The following is a 25,775-nucleotide window of genomic DNA, read 5'->3' as shown; positions in this document are numbered from 1 at the left end:
TTATTTTTCGCACTGCTGCTTGTGGGAGCTTGCTGTGCGCAATTTGGCTGTCGTGTCTTCTACATTACAACAGTGACTAACCTTCAAAAAGCACTTCATTGGCTATGAAGTGCTTTGGGATGTGCTGAGGTTGTGAAAGGCGCTGTAGAAATGCAACTCTTTCTACTTTTTCTATTCCCGAGGTAGCAGAAGGGGGTCAAGCTCGTGGAACCGATGTCCGCGCAAAACCCTAGTCCTACCCAGCAGCCCCCTCCACACCACCGGCCCCGAAAACCCTCACTAATTACCAATACAGGGATCAGGAACAAAGTGAATAGTAGCGATGGAGACAGGACACCGTAACCAAGGCGAGGGCGAGAGAGAGAGACAGACAGAGAGAGAGAGGGAGAGGGGAAGGGGGCACACGAGTGTGGGAGTCAAGGGGAGGGGGGCCCACAGAGACAGAGAGGAGGGGGCCCACAGAGACAGAGAGGAGGGGGCCCACAGAGACAGAGAGGAGGGGGCCCACAGAGACAGAGAGGAGGGGGCCCACAGAGACAGAGAGGAGGGGGCCCACAGAGACAGAGAGGAGGGGGCCCACAGAGACAGAGAGGAGGGGGCCCACAGAGACAGAGAGGAGGGGGCCCACAGAGACAGAGAGGAGGGGGCCCACAGAGACAGAGAGGGGCAGAGAGACAGAGACAGAGGGAGGGATTGCGAGTTCCCACGTGGTGGCAAGGCCAGAGGTGGGGACCTACCTTCACGCTGCTGAGGTCCATGGGGTGCTTGATGATCTGGTGGTAATCGTGGAGCTCCAGGGCCTCTGCGTCCACGGGTTTGTAGAAGGGCCAGGCGTAGGCGGCGTGTTTCTTCGACAGCATTTCCCTCAGGATACTGTCGCAGTGCCGCAGGTGCTCGGTTAGCTTGCCCTTCTTGCCCAGGGGCAGCTGCAGCTCTGCCTCCTCCAGATCCTTTCGCGGCGCTTTGATGGGACGCCCGCTCTCCCGCCGAGATGCCAGCTTGGCGGGTTTGGGCTCCACCACAGGCGGGGGAGGGGACTCGGCGCAACTCGCGGCGATGGCACAGGTGCTGGGCGTCGTGGTGTCGGCTTTCCGCTTCACACCTCTTTTCTGGAACAAATAAACAAATGGCTTTCAGTATCAATAACCCGATTAGTCGCCAACTCGCGCCCCAAATCCACAATCTTCTCCCGTCCATATCACCGCGCCCACTCAGCCCAGTGATAGTACTCTGCATCCAACACGCAATTCACTCCACAAAATGTTACTTTCGCTGCTGCCAAGTTCACAAATGCAATATTGTATCATTGATGGAACCATCAAACACTCCCAGGGCAGGTACAGCACGGGTTAAATACAGAGAAAAGCTCTCTCTACACTGTCCCCAGCAAACACTCCCAGCAGGGACAGCATGGGTTAGATACAGAGTAAAGCTCCCTCTACACTGTCCCAACAAACACAAGTCCTCTGATAGATCCAACAGTGCAGCACTCCCTCAGTACTGCCCCTCCGACAGTGCAGCAATCCCTCAGTACTGCCCCTCCGACAGTGCAGCAATCCCTCAGTACTGCCCCTTCGACAGTGCAGCACTCTCACTCAGCACTCCCCCACCGACAGTGCGGCGCTCCCGCAGCACTGCCCCTCCAGCAGTGCGGCCTGGATTTTGTGTCCAAGTGTCTGGAGCGCGACTCGAACTTTCTGACACAAGAGTGAGTCCCACTGATTCAAGGAAATAAATCTGGGAATAAGAAATGTGAGAGAACATAAGAAATAGGAGGAGTAGACCAATCGGCCTCTCGAGCCTGCTCCGCCATTCAATAAGATCATGGCTGATCTGATCTTGGCCTCAACTCCACTTTCCTGCCCGCTCCACATAACCCTGGACTCCCGTATCATTCAAAAATCTGTCTATCTCCACCTTAAATATATTCAATGACCCAGCCTCCACAACTCTCTGGGGTAGAGAATTCCAAAGATTCACGACCCTCCGGAAGAAGAAATTTCTCCCAATCTCCATTTTAAATGGGCGACCCCTTATTCTGAGACTATGCCCCTAGTTCTAGATCTCCCCACAAGGGGAAATATCCTCTCTGCATCTTCCCTATCAAGCCCTCTCAGAATCTTATATGTTCACCTCTCATTCTTCTGAACTCCAATGAGTACAGGCCCAACCTTCATTAAGTCATTAATGTAAATTGTAAATAGTTGAGGTCCCAGCACTGATCCCTGTGGCACCCCACTAGTTATAGTTTGCCAATATGAAAACTATATTATCCCGACTCTCTGTTTTCTGTTAGTTAGCCAATCCTCTATCCATGCTAATATATTACCCCCAACATCGTGAGCTCTTATCTTGTGCAGTAACCTTTTGTGTTACTTTATCGAATGCCTTCTGGAAATCCAAATACACCACATTTATTGGTTCCCCTTTATCCACCCTGCTTGTTACATCCTCAAAGAATTCTAGCAAATTTTTCAAGCATGATTTCCCTTTCATAAAACCATACTGACTCTGGTTCATTGTGTGATGGTCTTCTAAATGTTCTACTACTTCCTTAATAATGGACTCCAGCATTTTCCCAATGACAAATGGTCTACAGTTGCCTGTTTTCTGATTCCCTCCTTTCTTGGATAGGGGCATTACATTTGCGGTTTTCCAATCCGCTGGGAGCTCTCCAGAATCCAGGGAATTTTGATCGATTACAACCAAAGCAGCCACTTTTTTTCAGCCGCTAGGATACAGGCCATCAGGTCCAGAAGAGCCTAGTTTGTCCATTAGTTTGCCTAGTCCTTTTTCTCTAGTGATAGTGATTGTTTTAAGTTCCCCCCCCCCCCCCATAGTGATTGTTTTAAGCCCCCCCCCCCCGCCCAATTGTCAATTATTGGGATGCTTTTAGTGTCTTCTACTGTGAAGACCGATACAAAATATTTATTCAAAGTCTCTGCCATTTCCTTGTTTCCCATTATTAATTCCCCAGTCTCATCCTCTAAGGGACCAATGTTTACTTGAGCTAGTCTCTTCCTTTTTATATACCTGTAGAAGCTCTTACTGCCTGTTTTTACATTTCTTACTTGTTTACTCTCTCAATCTATCTTCTCGCTATTATTTTTTTTAGTCGTCTTTTGCTGGTTTCTAAAAAATTCCCAATCCTCTGGCTTATCACTAATCTTCACAACATTGTATGCCATTGTATTTCAATTTGATCCCATTCTTAACTTGCTTCGTTAGCCACGGATGGTTCATCCTTCTCTTAATCTTTCTTTCTCGCTGGAATATATCTTTGCTGAAAGTTATGAAATATCTTTTTAAATGTCTGCCACTGCTTGCCTACCGTCTTACCCTTTAATCTATTTTCCCAGACCACTTTAGCCAAATCTTTCTTCATACCTTTGTAATTGCCTTTATTTAAGTTCAGGACACTAGTTTGAGACCTCAATTTCTCACCACCGAACTGAATATGAAATTCTAACATAATATGATCACTCTTCCCGAGAGGATCCTTTACTATGAGATCATTTATTAATCCTCGCTCAGTACACATTACCAGATGTGTACTCCCTGGTTGGTTCCACAACGTATTGTTCGAAGAATCCATCCCGAATACACTCAAGGAACTCGTCCTCAAGGCTGCCTTTGCCAATTTGATTTGTCCAATCTATATGAAGATTAAAATCGCCTATGATTATTGCAGTACCTTTCTTACAAGCCTCCTTGATTTCTTAATTTATACTCTGTCCTGCAGAGTAGCTACGGTTAGGGGGCCTGTAGACTATGCCCAACAGTGACTTCTTTCCCTTATTATTTTGAGATTGTCCCATGGACTGGGGTTGAAGCCAAGATCTTCCTGGTGCAAGTGGCTCGGTGCTCCATCAGTTCACAGAAGCAAGCTGGTAAAATCACACGAATCACACCAGACTCTGGCTGCCTGCGCGGAGAGCTGCTGAGAGCCCGTCGCTGTACGGTGACTGAGCGGAGCGGGGTCATTACCTTGGTGACTGGCTGCACCGGCGGTGGAATTACTGGCATCATCGGGCTGGAGGACTGAGCGGGAGCTGCCGTGACCTGGGTGGATGTGGGTATGGTGGTTGGCACCGTAGTGGAGATGACGATGGGAGTCGGAGAGGCCTCGGGAGGAGGTTCCGGGAAAGCTGTTGGCTCACTGGCTGAAGACACTGCCGCTACCTGCTGCATTCCTGCGGAGAGAGATTCACCGGCACACCGGGTAAGGAGCAGAGCAACTCCCCAATCACAACTACACAACACTTAAACACACATGTACAGGCGCCCGGGGCCTTTGGGTGTGTGGCTAACGTCACTGGTGATACAAACAGCTCCCAGCATCGCCGTCGCCCCCTTCTGCAGCTGGGCACTTCACAACGTCTTGGAGAGTTCTGCCGCACACCACGTCGCGAGTCGGTCAAACCGGCACCGGGAACTGGAACTCAGCCATGCCCGGCACAGGAACCGGATCTCAATTACACCGGGAACCGGATCTTGGTCACGTCCGACACCGGAAACTGGATGTCAGCCACGCCCGGCACCGGGAACCGGATCTCAGCCACGCCCGACAACAGGAACCAGATCTCAATCACACCGGGAACCAGATCTGAGCCATGCCTGGCACCGGAAACCGCATCTCGGCCACGCCAGACACCGGGAACCGGATCTGAGCCACGCTTGGCACCGGGAACAAATCAATAAGTGCCCTGGACCCAGCTCAAAGAATAATTTCCCTTTAGGGAAAAAATCTCTCTTGAAGGCATCGCCTGTTGGCGGACTACAGACATTACGAGCGCCGGACAGACGCCAGGATGTCTCCCATGTCGCTCGGTGCAGCCATCCTGTGGGTGGGGGGGGGGGTTCGAACCCCCACGGCTGCCCAGAGATCTGTTGCCTCAGCAGAGATCACGGCTGGAAGCCGGGACCTTGCAGGTGCGGCCCAGAGGGCCACAGCTAAGGGGAGATACTCCCCAAAGTTAAACCCCAGGGTACGAATTAAATCCCAAACCATTACCGTGCGCACGGAGAAATTGATCGTACCTGGCTGCTTTCGACCCTTGCCCTTTGGCACTGAGGGCATCAGTTCCACCTCCTCCTGGGGCATCTGTGCGACCTTTTGCAGGAAGATCTTTTCCAGGGTCTGTGCCATCAACACGATGTCATCGCCAGGCTACGAGAGAGGAGCGGGGTCAACGGAGGGTGCACACGGACTTGGGGGGGGGGGGGGGGGAAAAGAGGGTTGCGCACGCCGGTGAGGTAAACCACAGGGTGCCCACCACACAATCACACCCCAAGGGAGCAGGATGGGATCAGCATATTATAGAATGATACAGCACAGGAGGCCATTCAGCCCATCATGCCTGTGCCGGCTCTTTGATAGAGCTATCCAATTAGACCCACTGCTCCCTGCGATCTTCCCGTAGCCCTTCAAGTTTTTATCTAATTCCCTTTTAAAAGTTATTTTGAATCTGCTCCCACCGCCCTTTCAGTCAGCGCGTTGCTGATCACAACAACTCGCTGCCTAAAAAACCATTTCCACGGGTCACCTTTGGTTGTTTTGCCAATTATCTTAAATCTGTCTCCTCTGGTTACCGACCCTCCTGCCACTGGTAACAGGTTCTCTTTACATACGACATCAAAACACCTCATGATTTTGAACACCTCTTTAAATCTCCCCTTAATCTTCTCTGCTCCAAGGAGAACAAACCCAGCTTCTCCAGTCTCCCCACATAACTGAACTCCCTCATCACTGTTCAAGCCTCTCTGTACTCTTTAACTCTCCAGAACATGAGAGAGAGATATGCACAACACAAGCTGCTGTGAAAGTGACATTCTGGAACTACGCAGCGTGTCATTCAGCACCTGAAGGAGGAGGGTGGCTGCTCCAGTGAGGGTCCCTAACTCCCTCCCTCAGGTGGTGATGCACTCAGTGGATATTCCCAGCACCCTGGGTTATATTGATTGGCCTGGGTAAATTACCACATACTTTACTTTGCTGAGAGATGCTCAGGGGACCCTGGGACAGTTGTTATGGTTACATTTAACCTGGCCTGTCCCTTTAAGGCCGTGACTCGGGTACTCCCCAAGGGTAAGTGATCCGAATTGCAACATCGAGATCAATTAGGTGCGAATTGTTCAGCGAGGTTTCTATAGAGTGGCAGATGCTTGTAAATCCCCAAAGCCCACACTGAGGAGGCGCGGGGGGGGGGCGGGCCGCGGGGGCGCGCGGAGGGGGGGGGGGGGGGGGGGGGGAGGAGCGTGGAGGGAGGGGGGGGGAGCGTGGAGGGGGGGAGCGTGGAAGGGGAGGGGGAGGGAAGAGCGTGGAGAGGGGGGGGGGGGGGGAGCGTGGAGAGGAGAGCGTGGAGGGGGGTGAGGAGCATGGAGAGAGGGACCGACAGGAAGCCGGAACATAGGTAAAGCCTTGACATTGTCGTTGCGTTACCTTGTTGTAGATGTAGCAGTTGGTGAACATGGTGTTGAAATCCTGCATGCACTCGCTCGCACTCCAGTAATAGTTGTTCTCTAACCGTTTCTTTATGGTCCCCATGTCCATCGGCTGCTTGATAATTTTATGATAATCCTGGAAGTAGAATTTTCAGAAAACGATTTAACATTCTGCAAGAAAACTGAAAATATTTCCTGCACATTAATACAGAAATGTCACACCGACCCCCTCCCCACCACCTCTCCCCGCAAACTCACCCCCCCAACCTCGCTCCCCTTGGCTGATTTCCCTTTTCTTTAACCCAGGGGTCACTGGGCAGGGTTCAGGATCAGGAACTCTGGCTGATTTCCCCTCTCTCTAACCCAGGGTCACTGGGCAGGGTTCAGGATCAGGAACTCTGGCTGATTTCCTCCCTGCCACCCCCATAACCAAGGGGTCACTGAGGCCAGTTATCAAGTGCTTCACCTCCCCTGTATCTGAGCTCAGCAAGCACAGCGCTGACCAGAGGGAGGGAGGGAGGGGGGGGTGGGGCGCTGGATAAGAACTAGGAGCAGGAGTCGGCCATACGGCCCTCGAGCCTGCTCCGCCATTCAATATTAGGCTGATCATCGACCTCAACTTCACTTTCCCACCCGATCTCCACATCCATTGATTCCCTTAGACTCCAAAAATCTATCCAGCTCAGCCTTGAATATATTCAACGATTCAGCATCCACAGCAGTCTGGGGCAGAGAATTCCAAAAATTCACAACCCTCAGTGAAGAAATTCCTCCTCATCTCAGTCTTAAATGGCCGACCCCTTATCCTGAGACTATGCCCCCTAGTTCTAGACACTCCAGCCCAGGGAAACAACCTCTCAGCATCTACCCTGTCAATCCCCTTCAGAATCTTGTATGTTTCAATGAGATCACCTCTCATTCTTCTAAACTCCAGAGAGTATAGGCCCATTCTACACAATCTCTCATCGTAGGACAGCCCTCTCATCCCAGGAATCAATCTAGTGAACCTCCTTTGTACCGCCTCCAAGGCAAGTACATCCTTCCTTAGATAAGGAGACCAAAACTGTGCACAGTACTTCAGGTGTGGTCTCACCAGGGCCCTGTACAAATGTAGCAAGACTTCCTTACTCTTATACTCCAACCCCCTGTGCAATAAAGGACAACATGCCATTTGTCTTCCTTATTGCTTGCTGTATCTGCATGCCAGCTTTCTGTATTTCTTATACAAGGACACCCAAATCTCTCTGAACATTTTCAAGTTCCTCACCATTTAAAAAATATTCTGTTTTTCTATTCTTCCTACCAAGGTGAATAATCTCACATTTCCCTACATTATACTCCATCTGCCACCTAACTGCCCACTTAGTCTATCTACATCCCTTTGCAGACGCTTTGTGTTCTCCTCACAGCTTACTGTCCCACCTAGCTTTGTATCGTCAGCAAACTTGAATACCTTACACTCGGTCCTTCATCTAGGTCATTAATATAGATTGTAAATAGCTGAGGCCCCAGCAGTTATCCTTGTGGCACTCCACTACTTACAGCCTGCCAATCTGAAAAAGACCTGTTTATCCCTACTCTCTGTTTTCTGTCCAATCCCATGAGCCCTTATCTTGTGTAATAACCTTTTATGTGGCACCTTATCGAATGCCTTTTGGACACCCAAATACACTACATTCACTGGTTCCCCTTTATCTACCCTGCTCGTTACATCCTCAGAAAACTCTAATAAATTTGTCAACCACGATTTCCCTATCATAAAACCATGTTGACTCTGCCTAATCATGTTATGATTTTCTCAATGCCCCGATACCATTTCCTTAACAATGGATTCCAGCATTTTCCCAACGACTGATGTCAGGCTAACTGGCCTGTAAGCTCCCTGTTTTCTCTCTCCCTACTTGCTTGAATAGCAGTGTTATATTTGCTACTTTCCAATCTGAGCCATTGCCACATAACTGCTTTTGGCAGGATAAACAATAAATAAATAAATCATCATCTTTAATGAATATCCTTCACATTGTGAAAACTGTCTGATCAATACAGTACCAGAGTATGACCTACCGGCAAGTTCAGTTTCTGCGCGTCGACTGGGACATGGAAGGGCCAGGCGAACTGGTGTTTCCACAGTGTCTTCACCACTCCTTTCAGCATGTACTGGAGCTGGTTGGTGGCACGCCCGGGCTTGCTGGGGTTCATAACCTCTGGGGACAAAGCAAGAACGGTCCCAGCAGAGGCCAGCGGCTGGGGAGCTGGAGCTGCTGCTGACATCTGGGGTCTCCGCAACACCTCGCACATCAATGGCAACCTCTGCACTCTCCTGTCCACTCAACGCTCCCCAAATGCGACTCAAATCCCATCTCCAACTCCCCCCTCCACCTGCAGAAAGAAAGGGTCGCGTTAGAACAAGGGAATGTGTCAGGAAGAGGCGTGACCCCGAAACACACATCGCGTCAAAGAGCAACACCAGGAGGCCCAGAGTCAAGCTGACTGGGGCCGTGCACTTAACAACAACCTGTATTTATATTGCGCCTTTAACGTAGTGAAACGTCCCAAAGCGCTTCACAGGAGTATCATGAGATAAAAATTTGACCGCATAAGTAGCAATTAGCGCAGGTGATCAACAGCTTGGTCAAAGAGGTAGGTTTCAAGGAGCGTCTTGAAGGAAGAAAGAGGGGCGGAGAGATTTAGGCAGGGAGTTCCAGAGCTTAGGGCTCAGGCAACAGAAGGCACGGCCATCGATGGTTGAGCGATTATAATCAGGCGATCCTCAAGTGGGAAGAATTAGAGGAGCGCAGAGATCTTGGGGAGGGTTGTGGGGCTGGAGGAGATGACAGAGATAGGGAGGGGCGAGGCCACGGAGGGATTTCACATGGAACAGGCGTAGTATGTAAGGTACAGCTGGTTAAGGATGGAGTTAGGGAGAGCTGTAGGCGGAGGCAGAGTACAAACGAGTCATGTCGCGACTCCGTCAATGATTGTCCTCGCAGCGAGAGGTTTTGTGGCAGGGGAGTGGTTATTTGGGAACTGCAGCAAGTGACCACCTCTCTCACACACGATGGGGATTGCAATGATTCCAGGCTCCAGCAGACCCTGGGCTCATTATATAATGCACTTCACACTGAACGCTCACTCAATCTGTGCTGGCCCCAGGTGTGCGGGCGGAGCCTGTGGTTAATGTACAAACCCAGCGGGGGACCGAGGCAGCAGCACGGGTAACGAGACACTCCCAGCACAGCTCAGTTATTGCACCACAACTTTTCAACCAATACATGAGCTTTTAAATCAGCGATTCGCATGTTGCCAGGAAGCGTCACCAGGGCCCAGGTGGTGATGTGCTGCACGGATCACCTCACATTGCAGTAACCTGTGAATCGCGGGTGAGGCAATGAAAAGACGTAAAATATCAAGCACCCAAAATAGCCCCAAAGCGCTCGCAGAAAGGGGAAGCAAGAGTTGCAGACTCATCCGGAGCAGTGGCACCACACCAACTCGGATAGGTCTGGGAGAGGCTGCCACTGCCCTGAGTGCCCGGAGTTATGGAGTGGGGGAATGAAGATCGGCCAGGTATCCCACTCCTGCTCACTGTCCAGCGACACCTGCTGGGAACGCACAAACTGAGCATTACAAAGGTGGGAGGCCGGCCAGCAGTGCGGTGGAATAGTCGGGGCTGGAGTTGCAACGGCAGGGGTGAGGGTTCCAGCAGCGGATGAGCTGAGGCAGGGGCGGAGACGGGCGATGTTACACAGGGTGGAAACAGGCGGGCTTGGTAATGGAGAGAATGTGTGGCCAGAAGTTCAGCTTAGGGTCTAATGGGACGCCGAGGCTGTTAACAGTCTGATCACATCAGCCGGGGGGGGGGGGGGGGGGTGTTTATGGCACCAGTGCGGGTATCTCTGACACTGCTTGTGTGTGCCCCTGGCACCAGCTCCGTTTCGCCCTTCTCCTCCCCCCCCCCCCCCCCCCCCGCCGCGTGCTGCACCCTGAATCCACTCTGCAACAACACTCCCGCTGCTGTGGATTGTTTCCCCATCACACTCAGCACTCGCCCCGACCGATGTCTGTGTACCCTCAGGAACTCATAGCTCACGGCCGCCTCCCGCCTGGGACATAATCCACCCCCCCACCTTCCTGCCCCTCCCTCCCACTAACCCCTACCACCTTCCTGCCTCCCCCACTAAACCCCCAACCTTCCCGCCCCTCACCCACTAACCCCAGCATCTTCCTGCCCCCCCACCAACCCTCCCCAACCTTCCTGCCCCCAATAACCCCCCCCAACCTTCCTGCCCTCCCCACTAACACCCCCACCTTCCTGCCCCCCCACTAACCCCAGCACCTTCCTGCTCCTCCCTCCCACTAACCTCCCCCCACCTTCCTGCCCCTTCCTCCCACGAACACCCCCACCTTCTTGCCTGATCTCCCCCCACAATCTCCCCATTAACCCCACCCCCATCTTCCTGTCTGTCTCTTCCCCCCCACCTTCCTGTCTGTCTGTCTCCACTCCCACCCACCACCTTCCTGTCTGTCTCCACCCCCCCACCATTCAGCCCATCGCGCCAGGTGGAAAAACTCTCCACTTACGCCTTGCCCTTTTCCCGACAGCCTTTTACATTTTACTTCTTCAAATATTTATCTACTGAAAGCTGATCTGGGTTCAGCTTCCCCCGCAGGTGCTGGCCGGACACTCCGAGTCCCCACAACCCTGTGCACAAAAACACTCTCCTCAGTTCTTTAAAAATGGGCCCTCTCGTTACTGACTCACTGATCAGTGGAGATAGCGGATCCCAAATTACCTTCAACTCGATCAAATCTCTACACCTTCTTTATTCTAATGAGAAGAGCCCCAGATTCTCGGGTCCCTCACCCCCAGAATCATTTTAGTCAATCACTTCTACCCCCTCCCCACGGCCGGGGCTTCTGTGAAATGAGGCACCCCGAAAACAGTGATCCACAATGCATCGTCCTTTAAATATCTTCTGCAAATCTTCAGCAAACTAACCTGCTCTAACCTTTCCTCACCGCCCATCACCTTGATACACGGGCCTCACTCTCCCAAAAGACTGTGGATCAATTGAGAATTTCAAGACTGAGATTGATGGATTTTTGTTCGGTAAGGGCATCAAGGAATATGGCTCGTAAATGGAGTGGAGGTGCAGATCAGCCCTAATGGGCTGAATGGTCTCCTCCTGTTCCTGTTTAACAAGTACTTTGGTTCGGTATTCACTAAGGAGGACACAAACAACCTTCCGGATATAAAAGGGGTCAGAGGGTCTAGTAAGGAGGAGGAACTGAGGGAAGTCCTTAATAGTTGGGAAATTATGTTGGGGAAATTGATGGCACTGAAGGCCGATAAATCCCCAGGGCCTGATGGTCTGCATCCCGGAGTACTTAAGGAGGTGGCCTTGGAAATAGAGAATGCATTGACAGTCATTTTCCAACATTCCATAGACTCTGGATCAGTTCCTATGGAGTGGAGGGTAGCCAATGTAACCCCACTTTTTAAAAAAGGAGGGAGAGAGAAAACAGGGAATTATAGACCGGTCAGCCTGACATCAGTAGTGGGTAAAATGGTGGAATCAATTATTAAGGATGTCATCGCAGCGCATTTGGAAAGAGGTGACATGATAGGTCCAAGTCAGCATGGATTTGTGAAAGGGAAATCATGCTTGACAAATCTTCTGGAATTTTTTGAGGATGTTTCCAGTAGAGTGGACAAGGGAGAACTAGTTGATGTGGTGTATTTGGACTTTCAGAAGGCTTTCGACAAGGTCCCACACAAGAGATTAATGTGCAAAGTTAAAGCACATGGGATTGGGGGTAGTGTGCTGACGTGGATTGAGAACTGGTTGTCAGACAGGAAGCAAAGAGTAGGAGTAAATGGGTACTTTTCGGAATGGCAGGCAGTGACTAGTGGGGTACCGCAAGGTTCTGTGCTGGGGCCCCAGCTGTTTACATTGTACATTAATGATTTAGACGAGGGGATTAAATGTAGTATCTCCAAATTTGCGGATTACATTAAGTTGGGTGGCAGTGTGAGCTGCGAGGAGGATGCTATGAGGCTGCAGAGTGACTTGGATAGGTTAGGTGAGTGGGCAAATGCATGGCAGTATAATGTGGATAAATGTGAGGTTATCCACTTTGGTGGTCAAAACAGAGAGACAGACTATTATCTGAATGGTGCCAGATTAGGAAAAGGGGAGTTGCAACGAGACCTGGGTGTCATGGTACATCAGTCATTGAAGGTTGGCATGCAGGTACAGCAGGCGATTAAGAAAGCAAATGGCATGTTAGCCTTCATAGCGAGGGGATTTGAGTACAGGGGCAGGGAGATGTTACTACAGTTGTACAGGGCCTTGGTGAGGCCACACCTGGAATATTGTGTATAGTTTTGGTCTCCTAACTTGAGGAAGGACATTCTTGCTATTGAGGGAGTGCAGCGAAGGTTCACCAGACTGATTCCCGGGATGGCGGGACTGACATATCAAGAAAGACTGGATCAACTGGGTTTGTATTCACTGGAGTTCAGAAGAATGAGAGGGGATCTCATAGAAACGTTTAAAATTCTGACGGATTTAGACAGGTTAGATGCAGGAAGAATGTTCCCAATGTTGGGGAAGTCCAGAACCGAGGTCACAGTCCAAGGATAAGGGGTAAGCCATTTAGGACCGAGATGAGGAGAAACTTTTTCACCCAGAGTGGTGAACCTGTGGAATTCTCTACCACAGAAAGTTGTTGAGGCCAATTCACTAAATATATTCAAAAAGGAGTTAGATGTAGTCCTTACTACTCGGGGGATCAAAGGGTATGGCGAGAAAGCAGGAATGGGGTACTGAAGTTGCATGTTCAGCCATGAACTCATTGAATGGCGGTGCAGGCTCGAAGGGCCGAATGGCCTACTCCTGCACCTATTTTCTATGTTTCTAACAGGTTCGAGGGGCTGAATGGCCTCCCCCTGTTCCTGTGTAACAGGTTCGAGGGACTGAATGGCCTCCTCCTGTTCCTATGTAACAGGCTCGAGGGGCTGAATAGCCTCCTGTTTAGGGAGGGAATTCCAGAGCTTATGGCGCAGGTAGCTGAAGGCACGGCCACCAATGGCGGAGTAGCTTTTTTTTTTAAACTACCTCTTGCGTCTTTTGGATGGAGCATTAAACCGAGGCCCTGTCTGCCCCCTCAGGTGGGCTTAAAAAATCCCATGGCACTATTTCGAAGAGCAGGGGGGTTATCCCCAGTGTCCTGGCCAATATTTATCCCTCAATCAACATAACAAAAGCAGATTATCTGGTCATTATCACATTGCTCTTTGTGGGAGCTTGCTGTGCGCAAATTGGCTGCCGTGTTTCCTTCATTACAACAGTGACGACACTCCAAAAGTATTTCACTGGCTGTAAAGCGCGTTGAGATGTCCGGTGGTCGTGAAAGACGCTATATAAATGCAAGTATTTCTTTCTTCTTTCAGACTTCAACTATGACCTGTTACTGCCAGTCCTAAATTTCCCTGGGCTGATTCTATTCCATTCATTCCATATCTGTGTCAGACATATTCTCATCCAAGACTTCTCATCCAGCGGCACTGGATTTCATTAGCCGTTTTTAACCCTGTTTCGTAAACCCTTATCCAAACCCTTGACCCCAAACCCCAATTCGAATCCGGGTTAAATAAATGCTACATTTGCTGCCTTAAGGCACGGGGAAAATTCAAATCGACAAGTCAGAAACAAAGAGCGGGTTCAGCCGTCAGTCCAAAGGTGAAGTTTGGCAGTCAGGTTATCGGGTACAGAATCAGAGGTCAGAATGACAACACTAATAACTGATTTCAGGAGACGATGGTGCATTTCACGGGCGAACCCAACTTTGTGGCACTTCACAGACTCAGTGCTGCCCTCACAGCCCACGGCCAGCGAAGCAATGCACGACATGACCAAACACAGCAACTATTCGGAAATACGATAAACTCCACGGCAACCAGTCGCAGTGAACACACTAAACTAACTGACAGTAACCGAATGAAGAGTACTGGACACAATATTTACACCGCACACATCATCACATCCCGCAATAACTTCATATTCATGGATATACTATGATAACCTGTGAAACGCCTTGGGACATTTTACTACATTGACAGCGCTATATAAATGCGAGCTGTTGTTGTTCAGTGCAGGGTCCGTCATTACATCGACAGGAACTCTGCACAACTCAATACCCTACCCCCCACAAACCCATCAAACCCTCACACAACCCACCACCCACCAAACCTCCACACAACCCACCACACCTCCACACAACCCACCACTCACCAAACCCCGCCCCCCACCACCCATCAAACCCCCACACAACCCACCACCCATCAAACCCCCACATAACCCACCACCCACCAAACCCCGCCCCCACAACCCAGCAAACCCCGCCCCCACAATCGATCAAACCCCCCCCCACAACCCAACAAACCCCCCCACAACCCAACAAACCAACAAACCCCCCCACAACCCAACAAACCCCCCCACAACCCATCAAACCCCCCCACAACCCACCAAACCCCCACACAACCCACCACTCACCAAACCCCGCCCCCACAACCCAGCAAACCCCCCACAATCGATCAAACCCCCCCCACAACCCAACAAACCCCCCCACAACCCATCAAACCCCCACACAACCCACCACCCACCAAACCCCCACACAATCCACCACCCACCAAACCCCGCCCCCCCACCAAACCCCGCCCCCACAACCCAGCAAACCCCTCACAATCGATCAAACCCCCCCACAACCCAACAAACCCCCCCACAACCCAACAAACCCCCCCACAACCCAACAAACCCCACCAAATCCCACCCCCACAACCCATCAAAACCCCCACAACCCAACAAACCCCCCCACAACCCATCAAACCCCCCCACAACCCATCAAATCCCATCCCCACAACCCATCAAATCCCACCCCCACAACCCATCAAATCCCACCCCCACAACCCATCAAAACCCCCACAACCCAACAAACCCCCCCACAACCCATGAAACCCCCCCACACAACACAACAAACCCCTCCCACAACCCCACAATCCCCCCCCACAACCCATGAAACCCCTCCCCCACAACCCAACAAACCCCCCCACAACCCAACAATCCCCCCCACAACCCAACAATCCCCCCCCCACAACCCATGAAACCCCCCCCCACAATCCAACAAACAATCCCCCCCACAACCCAACAATCCCCCCCACAACCCATGAAACCCCCCCCCACAACCCAACAAACAATCCCCCCCCACAACCCAACAAACCCCCCCACAACCCGCCCCCCACAACCCAGCAAAACCCCCACAACCCAACAAACCCCCCCACAACCCATCAAATCCCACCCCCACAACCCATGAAACCCCCCCCCACAACCCAACAAACCCCCCCACAGCCTGTGAAACCCCCCCCCCCACAACCCAACAATCCCCCCCACAACCCAACAATCCCCCCCACAACCCAACAATCCCCCCCACAACCCAACAATCCCCCCCACAACCCAACAATCCCCCCCACAACCCAACAAACAATCCCCCCCACAACCCAACAAACAATCCCCCCCACAACCCAACAAACAATCCCCCCCACAACCCAACAAACAATCCCCCCCACAACCCAACAAACAATCCCCCCCACAACCCAACAAACAATCCCCCCCACAACCCAACAAACAATCCCCCCCACAACCCAACAAACAATCCCCCCCACAACCCAACAAACAATCCCCCCCACAACCCAACAAACAATCCCCCCCACAACCCAACAAACAATCCCCCCCACAACCCAACAAACAATCCCCCCCACAACCCAACAAACAATCCCCCCCACAACCAATCCCCCCCACAACCCAACAAACAATCCCCCCCACAACCCAACAAACAATCCCCCCCACAACCCAACAATCCCCCCCACAACCCAACAATCCCCCCCACAACCCAACAATCCCCCCCACAACCCCCCCCAACCCATCAAAACCCCCACAACCCAACAAACCCCCCCCCACAACCCATGAAACCCCCCCCACCCCATCAAACCGCCCCACAACCCATCAAATCCCGCCCCCCCCAACCCAACAAACCCCCCCCACAACCCAACAACCCCTCCACAACACAACAAACCATCAACCTCCCCCCCCCCACAACCCATCAAACCGCCCCCCCAACAACCCATCAAACCGCCCATCATCATAGGCAGTCCCTCGGAATTAGTCCTTCGGTGGCTGTACTGTCCAATACGAGAACCACAGTCTCTGTCACAGGTGGGACAATAATCGTTGAGGGAAAGGGTGGGTGGGACTGGTTTGCCGCATGCTCTTTCCGCTGCCTACGCTTGATTTCTGCATGCTCTCGAGGTGCACTTCCTCCACTAAGGATGGTCTTTGGCCAGGGACTCCCAGTTATCAGTGAGGATGTTGCACTTTATCAGGGAGGCTTTGTGAGTGTCCTTGTAACATTTTCTCTGCCCATCTTTGGCTCATTTGCTGTGAATGAGTTCCAAGTCGAGCGCTTGCTTTGGGAGTCTTGTGTTTGGCATGCGAACAATGTGGCCTGCCCAGCGGAGCTGATCAAGTGTGGTCAGTGCTTCAATGCTGGGGATGTTGGCCTGGTTGAGGACGCTAATGTTGGTGCGTCTGTCCTCCGAGGGGATTTGTAGGATCTTGCGGAGACATCGTTGATGGTATTTCTCCAGTGACTTGAGATGTCGACTGTATACGTCTCTGAGCCATACAGGAGGGCGGGTATTACTATAGCCCTGTAGACCACGAGCTTGGTGGCAGATTTGAGGGCCTGGTCTTCAAATACTCTTTTCCTCAGGCAGCCGAAGGCTGCACTGGCACAATGGAGGCGGTGTTGAATCTCGTCGTCGATGTCTGCTCTTGTTGATAAGAGGCACACAACCCAACAACTCCCCCACAACCCATCAAACCCCACCCCGCCTCCAGTAGATACCCTCACTGTATAACATGGCGCAAAACACATTGCCCCATGGTTCTCCGCTAAATGTCTGTTACTTTTCAAAGTGCAACATGTATGAACAGTCGAGACCGCGGGAAACAATCACCAGCAGTTTGCACAGAGAATTGAACAGAATTATAGAACCGAATCCCAAAACATCAGATATAAAAAAACATAGTATTTGGCAAAATAAGCCTGGAATTTGCCTTATTCACTCACTGCAAACTGGCGGTCCTAGTTCCAGCCCTGAGACAACCAGGAGAACTAAATCTGCGAACAAGGTTTCACCAACCAACCCACTCATGGGACGCAAGTCAAGTCCCACAACTCTCGCTCTGCTCCCAGCCTCTATAACCCAGAGCCAAGAAAGGGAACTCGATATCTGCTCATCAACTCAATTATTGCCTGTGGCGAGCTGTCGCAAAAACAACCAGTCATTTTTAATTAAAACCCATTTAGTTTAAAAATTGTACATAAAAATACACAGACTTTCCCTTTTTTAATCCAGATATTGTAGACAGAGAGAAACTATTTCCTCTGGTGTGGGGAGTCCAGAACAAGGGGGCAGCACCTTACAATTAGAGCCAGGCTGTTCAGGGGTGATGTCAGGAAGCACTTCTTCACAGAAAGGGAATCTGGAACTCTCTCGTCCAAAAAGCTGTTGAGGGTGGGGGTCAATTGGAAATTTCAAAACTGAGATTGATAGATTTAAGTTGGGTAAGGGTATTAAGGGTTACGGACCCAAGCTGGGTAAATGGAGATATGGTACAGATCAGCTGTGATCTGATTGAATGGCGGAACAGCTCGAGGAGCTGAATGGCCTCCTCCTGGTCCTGTGCAACAGGCTCGAGGGGCTGAATGGCCTCCTCCTGTTCCTGTGCAACAGGCTCGAGGGGCTGAATGGCCTCCTCCTGTTCCTGTGCAACAGGCTCGAGGGGCTGAATGGGCCTCCTCCTGTTCCTGTGTAACAGGCTCGTGGGGCTGAATGGCCTCTTCCTGTTCTTCTGCGTTAACTTGTTACAAATAAAACCGTTCCCATTCAGAACGGGATTTGGAAACTGCATTTGGGAATCCAGTCCCAGTCCCTCACTGGGGAGGGTAATCAAGCCTTTGTCCAGTTGTCCCAAATGAGCAAACCGAGCAGCGGGTACTGAAGGACAACCTGAATCTTCTCAAACGACTCAACCCTCCCCTCCCCCACCCGCCCTCTCATCTCCCACTCCCTCCCCGCCCCCTCCCGCCCTGTCCCGACACACCTCCTGCTCAACATTCCAACTGCTTTCCTACTTTAGACAGAAACAGACAGGGTGATCCTGGGGAAGAGCTCTGCTGCTAGAATCTGCAACCGGTTGAACAAAGCTCTGCCTATTCCTCAAACTTTGTGCTAAACTAAACATCATGGTGTGGGTGCCGGAACCATCAACCAAAACAAAGGCTTAACAGCAGTTAAAGACATCAATTTGAAGGGGGGGGGGGGGGGGGGGGGAAGAGAGAAGTGGCTGTGTATTATTATATTTCATGCACAATGATAGACAAACTGAAGTGTTGGAGAATCTAAGGACGTGAACTGAGCTGAGCCTGTGTGCATGTCGTCAGATTTGAGCCCCACTCTGTGGGACTGGGGCAGTGGTGGGGTGTCATCCCTGGGGTTAGAGACGGGGGGGGGGGGGGGGGGGTGTTCAGGGACGAGGGATCGAGTGTCCGCTCCCTGGGCTTAGAGAGGGGGGAGTCAGGCACGGGGGATTGGGGGTGGGGTATCCACTCCCTGGGCTTAGAGAGCGGGGGCGTCAGGAGTTGCTGACTCCTGCCTGAGGGGCTTGTCTGAACCTCGGGTATTGGAGGCGATGCCCCCACCGCCAAACAGCCAACACTCAGTGTCTCAGGTCACATGGCCGTTGCAGAGAGGGTGCCCCCGGCTCCGGCAAGCTCTGGTGCTCCAGGAGAGAACCTGGTGAGAATTTTGTTCTTTGAAAAGTTTGGTCACCAATGCAAAGTTGTTGGAACTTGCAATATGTTGATTCGCCGGTCGGGCCGGAGATCAAGTTGCAACCCGTGAGGAGCCGGGTGCTGGGACTTGGGGCAAAGTCTGCGGGTTCACGGTGAGCCTGAACCGGCCTCCACTCCACTGGAATACCCGAGACTGACTTCAGCCGGGGCTCCACCTCCCTCCCTCCACATCTGGCTCAGCCTCTCCCTTGCAGCAGTGCTGGAGGATCCGGTATCCCTGCATTGAGAGCTGGGCCCGCAGCCTCCTGCAGACTGGCCGGAGGGGTCATGGTGTCTGTGCCCCAGGGGGACACAATGAATCGGCCACGGGGGGCACGGGACACGGTGTCGCGGCCCCGGGGGGGGATGGGACGCGCAACATATCGGCCCGGGAGGACGACGGGACACACAACGTATCGGCCCCGGGGACGCACGATGTATCAGCCCCGGGGGGACGGGGGACGCGCAACGTAGCGGCCCTGGGGGGGGGGGGGGGGGGGGCAGGCAACGTATCGGCCCCGGGGGAGGGGGGGGGGGGCAGGCAACATATCGGCCCCGGGGGAGGGGGTGGGGGCAGGCAACATATCGGCCCCGGGGGAGGGGGCAGGCAACATATCGGCCCCGGGGGAGGGGGGGGGGAGGCAATATATCGGCCCCGGGGGAGGGGGCGCAACGTATCGGCCCCGCAGGGGGGATGGGGGCGCAACGTATAGGCCCCGGGAGAGGGGCGCACAACCTATCGGCCACAGGGACACGCAACGTAGCGGCCCCGGGTAAATTGGAATCAAACACTGGCATGCAAAACTGTATTAAGAAAATAGTCTGCCTTTAAAGAGGGGATGGTTCGAGTACAGTCGGTGTACATTCCCACGAGGGGGAACGGTAAGGCAACCAAAGCCAGAGCTCCCTGGATGACAAAGGAGATAGAGAGCAAGATGATGCAGAAGAAGGGGGCTTATGATAAATGTCGGGCTGAAAATATAAGTGAGAATCATGCTAAATATAGAAAGTTCAAAGGGAAAGTGAAAAAGGAAATTCAAAAGTTTTCTACAGGCTTATAAATAGCTAACGGGTAGTAAGAGGAGGGGTGAGGCCGACTTGGGACGAAACAGGAGACCTACGCATGGAGGCAGAGGGCATGGTTGAGGTACGTAATGAGTACTTTGCATCGGTCTTCACCAAGGAAGATGCTATGCTGACAAAGTCATAGTGAAAGAGGAGGCAGTTGAGATACTGGTTGGGATAAAAATTGATAAAGAGTAGGTACTAGAAAGGCAGGCTGCGCTTAAAGTAGATAAGTCACCAGGACCAGATGGGATGCATCCTCGGATACTGAGGGAAGTAAAGATGGAATTTGGGGTGGTACTGGCCATAATCCTCCAATCCTCTTTAGATATGGGGGGGTGCCAGAAGAGTGGAGAATTGCAAATGTTACACCCTTGTTCAAAAAAGGGTGTCAAGATAAACCCAGAAACTACAGGCTCAGTAGTGGGGAAGGTTTTAGAAACGATAATCCGGTACAAAATTGTCACTTGGACAAGTGTGGATTAATTAAGGATTTGTTAAAGGCACATTGTGTTTCACTAACTTGATTTGAGTTTTTTGAAGCGGTAACAGAGAGGGTTGATGAGGGTAATGTGGTTGATGTGGAGGATAGTGATAGACTTCAAGGGGACATACACAGGCTGGTGGAGCAGGCGGACACGTCGCAGATGAAACTTAACACAGAAAAGTGCGAAGTGAAACATTTTGGTCAGAAGAACGAGGAGAGGCAATATAAACTAAAGGGTACAATCCTAAAGGGGTTGCATGGACAGAGATCTGGGGATATATGTGCACAAATCGTTGAAGATGGCAGGGCAGGTTGAGAAAGTGTTAAAAAAGCTTACAGGACCCTGGGCTTCATAAATAGAGGGATAGAGTACAAATGCAAGGAAGTTATGAAGAACCTTCATAAAACACTGGTTCAGCCTCAACTGGAGTACTGTGTCCAATTCTGGGCACCGCACTTTAGGAAGGATGTGGAGAGGGTGCAGAAAAGATTCACAAGAATAGTTCCAAGGGATGAGGGACTTCAGTTATGTCGATAAATTGGAAAAGCTGGGATTGTTCTCCTTATAGCAGAGAAGGTTGAGAAGAGATTTGATAGAGGTGTTCAAAATCGAGGTGTCTGGAGGGAGTAGATAGAGAGAAACTGTTCCCATTGGTGGAAGGGTCAAGAACCAGAGGAACAGATTTAAGCTGACTGGCAAAAGAACCAAAGGTGACATGAGGAAAAACATTTTTACGCAGCAAGTGATTGATATCTGGAATGTACTGCCTGAAAGGGTGGTGGAGCCAGATTCAATCGAGGCCTTCAAAAGGGGGTTGGATAAGTACCTGAAGGAAAAAGATTTGCAGGGCTGCAAGGAAAGGTTGGGTGAGTGGGACTAGCTGAAGTGCTCTTGCAAAGAGCTGGCACGGGCTCGACAGGCCGAATGGTCTCCTTCTATGCTGTAACCATTCTATGACTCTCTGTATCGGCTCCCGGGAAAAATATATCGGCCTGCAAGACACAGTATCCCAACCACCGGGGGGGGGGGGGGGGGGGTGCACCGTTCTCTTCCCCCCCCCCCCCCCCCGGGGATGGGGGGGGCATGGTGTCTGGGCCCCGGGTGGGGGGGGAACACGGTGTCTAGGCCCCGGGGGGGGAACACGGTGTCTGGGCCCCGGGGGGGGGGGAACACGGTGTCTGGGCCCCGGGGGGGAACACGGTGTCTGGGCCCCGGGGGGGGGAGACACGGTGTCTGGGCCCCGGGGGGGGGGCGGACACGGTGTCTGGGCCCCGGGGGGTGGGGGAACACGGTGTCTGGGCCCCGGGGAGTGGGGGAACACGGTGTCTGGGCCCCGGGGGTGGGGGAACACGGTGTCTGGGTTGGGAGCCGGCGGCTGGCCCGCTGCTCACACAGCCCGAGTTCCCGCTCCCTCCCCCGGACCCGCGGGGGCCGCTCTTAGTCCCCGCTCTCCCCGGGCTGTCGGTGCCGGTCCCCCGCTCCCGCTCCCACTCCCAGTACCTGGCTCCGGCTGTGGCTGTGTCCCTGGGCCGGGCTGGGCCGCTCTCAGTCCCCGCTCTCTCAGTGCCCGCTCTCCCCGGCCTCTCGCTCTCACTCCTCCCGCATCCTCCGGAGCCCGCCGACACACTTGCGCCTGCGCCGCCCGCCCGCGTGGAGTCCGCCGGGAGCTGTAGTTCTGGGAGGCGGGTCCAGAGGTCAGAGAGCGCGGGGGGCTGGGGGGGAGGGGACTACAGCTCCCGGCACGCCCCGCGCCGCGCAGGCGCACCCGCTCCCAGCGCGGCTCCGGCGGCAGAACAAGCGACATCAAAATGGGGCGGAGAGCGGGCAGCGGCCCGGGGCAGTCCTGGGGGCCTGGTGGGCAGAGAGGAGAGCGGGACTCGGGCCAGTCCTGGGGGCCTGGTGGGGAGAGAGAAGAGCGGGGCTCGGGCAAGGTCGGAGGGGGAATAGTGGCGCGGAGGACAGAGCGGGGCCAGTCCTGTAGGCCGGGGCAGCCCTTCAGCCAGCGCCCTGACACTGCCCACAGCCACACGCACTTCGGCCCACCTTGTGTGTGCTGCCCCCCGGCCCGTTTCCTGCCTGCCGTCTGCTCAAATGCTGACTTTTGTTTTCATCATAGAAATTTACAACAAGGAGTCCAACAAAGAGTTATCCAGCCTAACCCCACTTTCCAGCTCTCGGTCCGTAGCCCTGCAGGGTATGGCAATTCAGGTGCACATCCAAGTACTTTTTAAATGTGATGCTTTCTGCCTCTACCACCCTTTCAGGCAGTGAGTTCCAGACCCCCACCACCCTCTGGGTGAAGAAATTTCCCCTCAAATCCCCTCTAAACTTTCCACCAATTACTTTAAATCTTTGCCCCCTGATTGTTGACCCCTCTGCTAACAAGAATTAGGAGCAGGTGGGGGCCAGATTGGCCCCTCGAGCCTGCTTTGCTGTTCAATGAGATCATGACTGATCTACCTTAACGCCACTATCCACATATCCCTTGATGCCCTTAACATCTGAAAATCTATCTATCTCTGTCTTGAATATACTCAAAGATTGAGCCTCCACAGCCCTTTGGGGAGAGAATTCCAAAGATTCACCACCTTCTGAGTGCAGAAGTTTCTCCTCATCTCAGTCCTAAATGGCCAACCCCTTATTCTGAGACAATATCTCCTTAAAGCCTCTTTGTATGCTCCTCACAAATTACATTCCCATCTAGCTTTGTATCATCAGCAAACTTGGATATATTACATTTGGTCCCCTCATCCAAATCATTGATATAGATTGTGACTAGCTGGGGCCCAAGCACCGATCCTTGTGGCCTGCCGTCCTGAAAATGACCCATTTATTCCTACTCTCTGTTTTCTGTCCGTTAACCAATCCTCAATCCATGCTCGTATATTATCCCATGAGCCCTAATTTTGTTCAATAACCTCTTGTGTGGCATCTTATCGAATGCCTTCTGAAAATCCAAATACACCACATCCACTGGTCTCCCTTTATCCTGCAAGTTATAACTTCAAAAAACTCTAACAGATTTGTCAAGCATGATTTCCCTTTCATACATCCATGTTGACTCTGCCCAATCCTATTATTGTTTTCTAAGTGATCTGTTACCACATGCTTAATAATAGATTAAAGCATTTTCCTACTACTTATGTCAGGTTAACTGGTCTGTAGTTCCCTGTTTTCTCTCTCTCTTAAATAGCGGGGTTACATTTGTTACCTTCCAATCTGCAGGAACCGTTCTAGAATCTATGGAATTTTGGAAGATGACAACTAATGCATCTCCATAGCCTCCTCTTTCAAAACCCTAGGATGTAGGCTATCAGGTCCAGGGGATTTATTGGCTTTCAGTCCCATTAATTTCTCGAACTATTTTTTTACTAAAACTAATTTCTTTCAGTTTCTCATTCTCGCTAGAGCCTTGGTTCACCACTATTTCCGGGAGGTTATTCGTGTCTTCGGTGAAGACAGACACAAAGTATTTGTTTAATTTCTCTGCCATTTCCTTTTTACCCCATTATAATTTCTCCTGTCTCAGCCTGTAGGGGACCCACATTTACTTTTGCTAATCTTTTCCTTTTTACATACCTATAGAAGGTTTTAAAGTCTGTTTTTATGTCTCGCTAGTTTAGTCTCATATTCTATTTTCTCGTTCTTTATCAATTTCTTGGTCCTCCTTTGCAGAATTCTAAAATCCTCCTAATCCTTAGGCTTACTGATCTTTTTGGCAACATTATAAGCCTCTTCCTTTGATCTAATGCTATCTTTAATTTCCTATCCACTCTATCTAGGCCCCTCATAATTTTATGCGCCTAAATAAGGTCTTCCCTCAGCCTACTCTGTTCCAAAGAAAACAAACCCAGCCTCTCCAATCTTTCCTCATAGCTAAAATTCGCCAGTCCAGGCAACATCCTCATAAATCTCCTCTACCCTCTCGAGTGCAATCACATCTTTCCTGTCATGTGACCAGAATTGCACGCAGTACTCCAGCTGTGGCTTAACTAATGTTTTATACAGTTCAAGCATAACCTCCCTGTTCCTGTATTCTATGCTTCGGCTAATCAAGACAAGTATTCCGTGTGCCTTTTTAACCACCTTATCCACCTGGCCTGTTACCTTCAGGAATCTATGGACATGCACTCCAAAGTCCCTTTGTTCCTCTACACTTCTCAGTGTTCTACCATTTAATGTGTATTCCCTTGCCTTGTTAGCCCTCCCCAAATGCATTACCTCATGCTTCTATGGATTGAATTCCATTTGTCACCGTTCTGCCCACCAGACCAGTTCATTGATATCTTCCTGCAGTCTACAGCTTTCTTCATTATCAACCACACAGCCAATTTTTGTATCATCTGCAGACTTCTTAACCATACCTCTACATTCAAGTCTAAATCATTGATATATACCACAAAATGCAAGGGACCCAGTACTGAGCCCTGTGAAACCCCACTGGAAACAGTCTTTAGTCACAAAAACACCCATCAATCATTATCCTCTGCTTCCTGTCTCTAAGCCAATTTTGGATCCAACTTGCCACTTTGTCTTGGATTCCATGGGCTTTTACTTTCGTGACCAGTCTGCCATGTGGGACCTTTTCAAAAGCTTTGCTGAAATCCTTATACACTACATCAAATGCACTACACTCATTGACCCTCCTTGTTACCTCCTCAAAAAATTCAATCAAGTTACTCAGACACGACCTTCCCATAACAAATCCATGCTGACTGTCCTTGATTAATCCGTGTCTTTCGAAATGAAGATTTATCTGTCAGAATTTTTTCCAATAATTTTCCCACCACCAAGGTTAGGCTGACTGGCCTGTAATTACTC

The 25,775-nt window shown here is 51.5% G+C and overlaps 1 protein-coding gene across 7 annotated transcripts in view; it reads right to left on the bottom strand.

Moving 5' to 3' along the window:
• The window catches only part of LOC139232495 (bromodomain-containing protein 3-like), a 39,645-nt gene extending 17,055 nt beyond the window's left edge, over positions 1 to 22,590 (bottom strand). For 5 of the 7 annotated variants that reach the window (XM_070862800.1, XM_070862802.1, XM_070862805.1 and 2 more), the window contains exons 1-6: positions 22,455 to 22,589; positions 8,509 to 8,823; positions 6,443 to 6,580; positions 5,041 to 5,170; positions 3,988 to 4,193; positions 738 to 1,109 (exon numbers count right to left, since the gene is read on the bottom strand). In XM_070862800.1, the coding sequence (XP_070718901.1) occupies positions 738 to 1,109; positions 3,988 to 4,193; positions 5,041 to 5,170; positions 6,443 to 6,580; positions 8,509 to 8,742 (1,080 nt within the window). In that variant the 5' untranslated portion in view covers positions 8,743 to 8,823; positions 22,455 to 22,589. Of the gene's footprint in view, positions 1 to 737; positions 1,110 to 3,987; positions 4,194 to 5,040; positions 5,171 to 6,442; positions 6,581 to 8,508; positions 8,824 to 22,454 lie in introns of all 7 variants that reach the window. The other 2 variants (XM_070862801.1, XM_070862804.1) reach the window with 2 other exon arrangements.
• Positions 22,591 to 25,775: the final 3,185 nt, after the last annotated feature.

This window comes from Pristiophorus japonicus, chromosome 20 (assembly GCF_044704955.1).
Source record: "Pristiophorus japonicus isolate sPriJap1 chromosome 20, sPriJap1.hap1, whole genome shotgun sequence".
Classification (NCBI taxonomy): domain Eukaryota; kingdom Metazoa; phylum Chordata; class Chondrichthyes; family Pristiophoridae; genus Pristiophorus; species Pristiophorus japonicus.
This window is presented reverse-complemented; position numbering and strand designations above follow the sequence as displayed.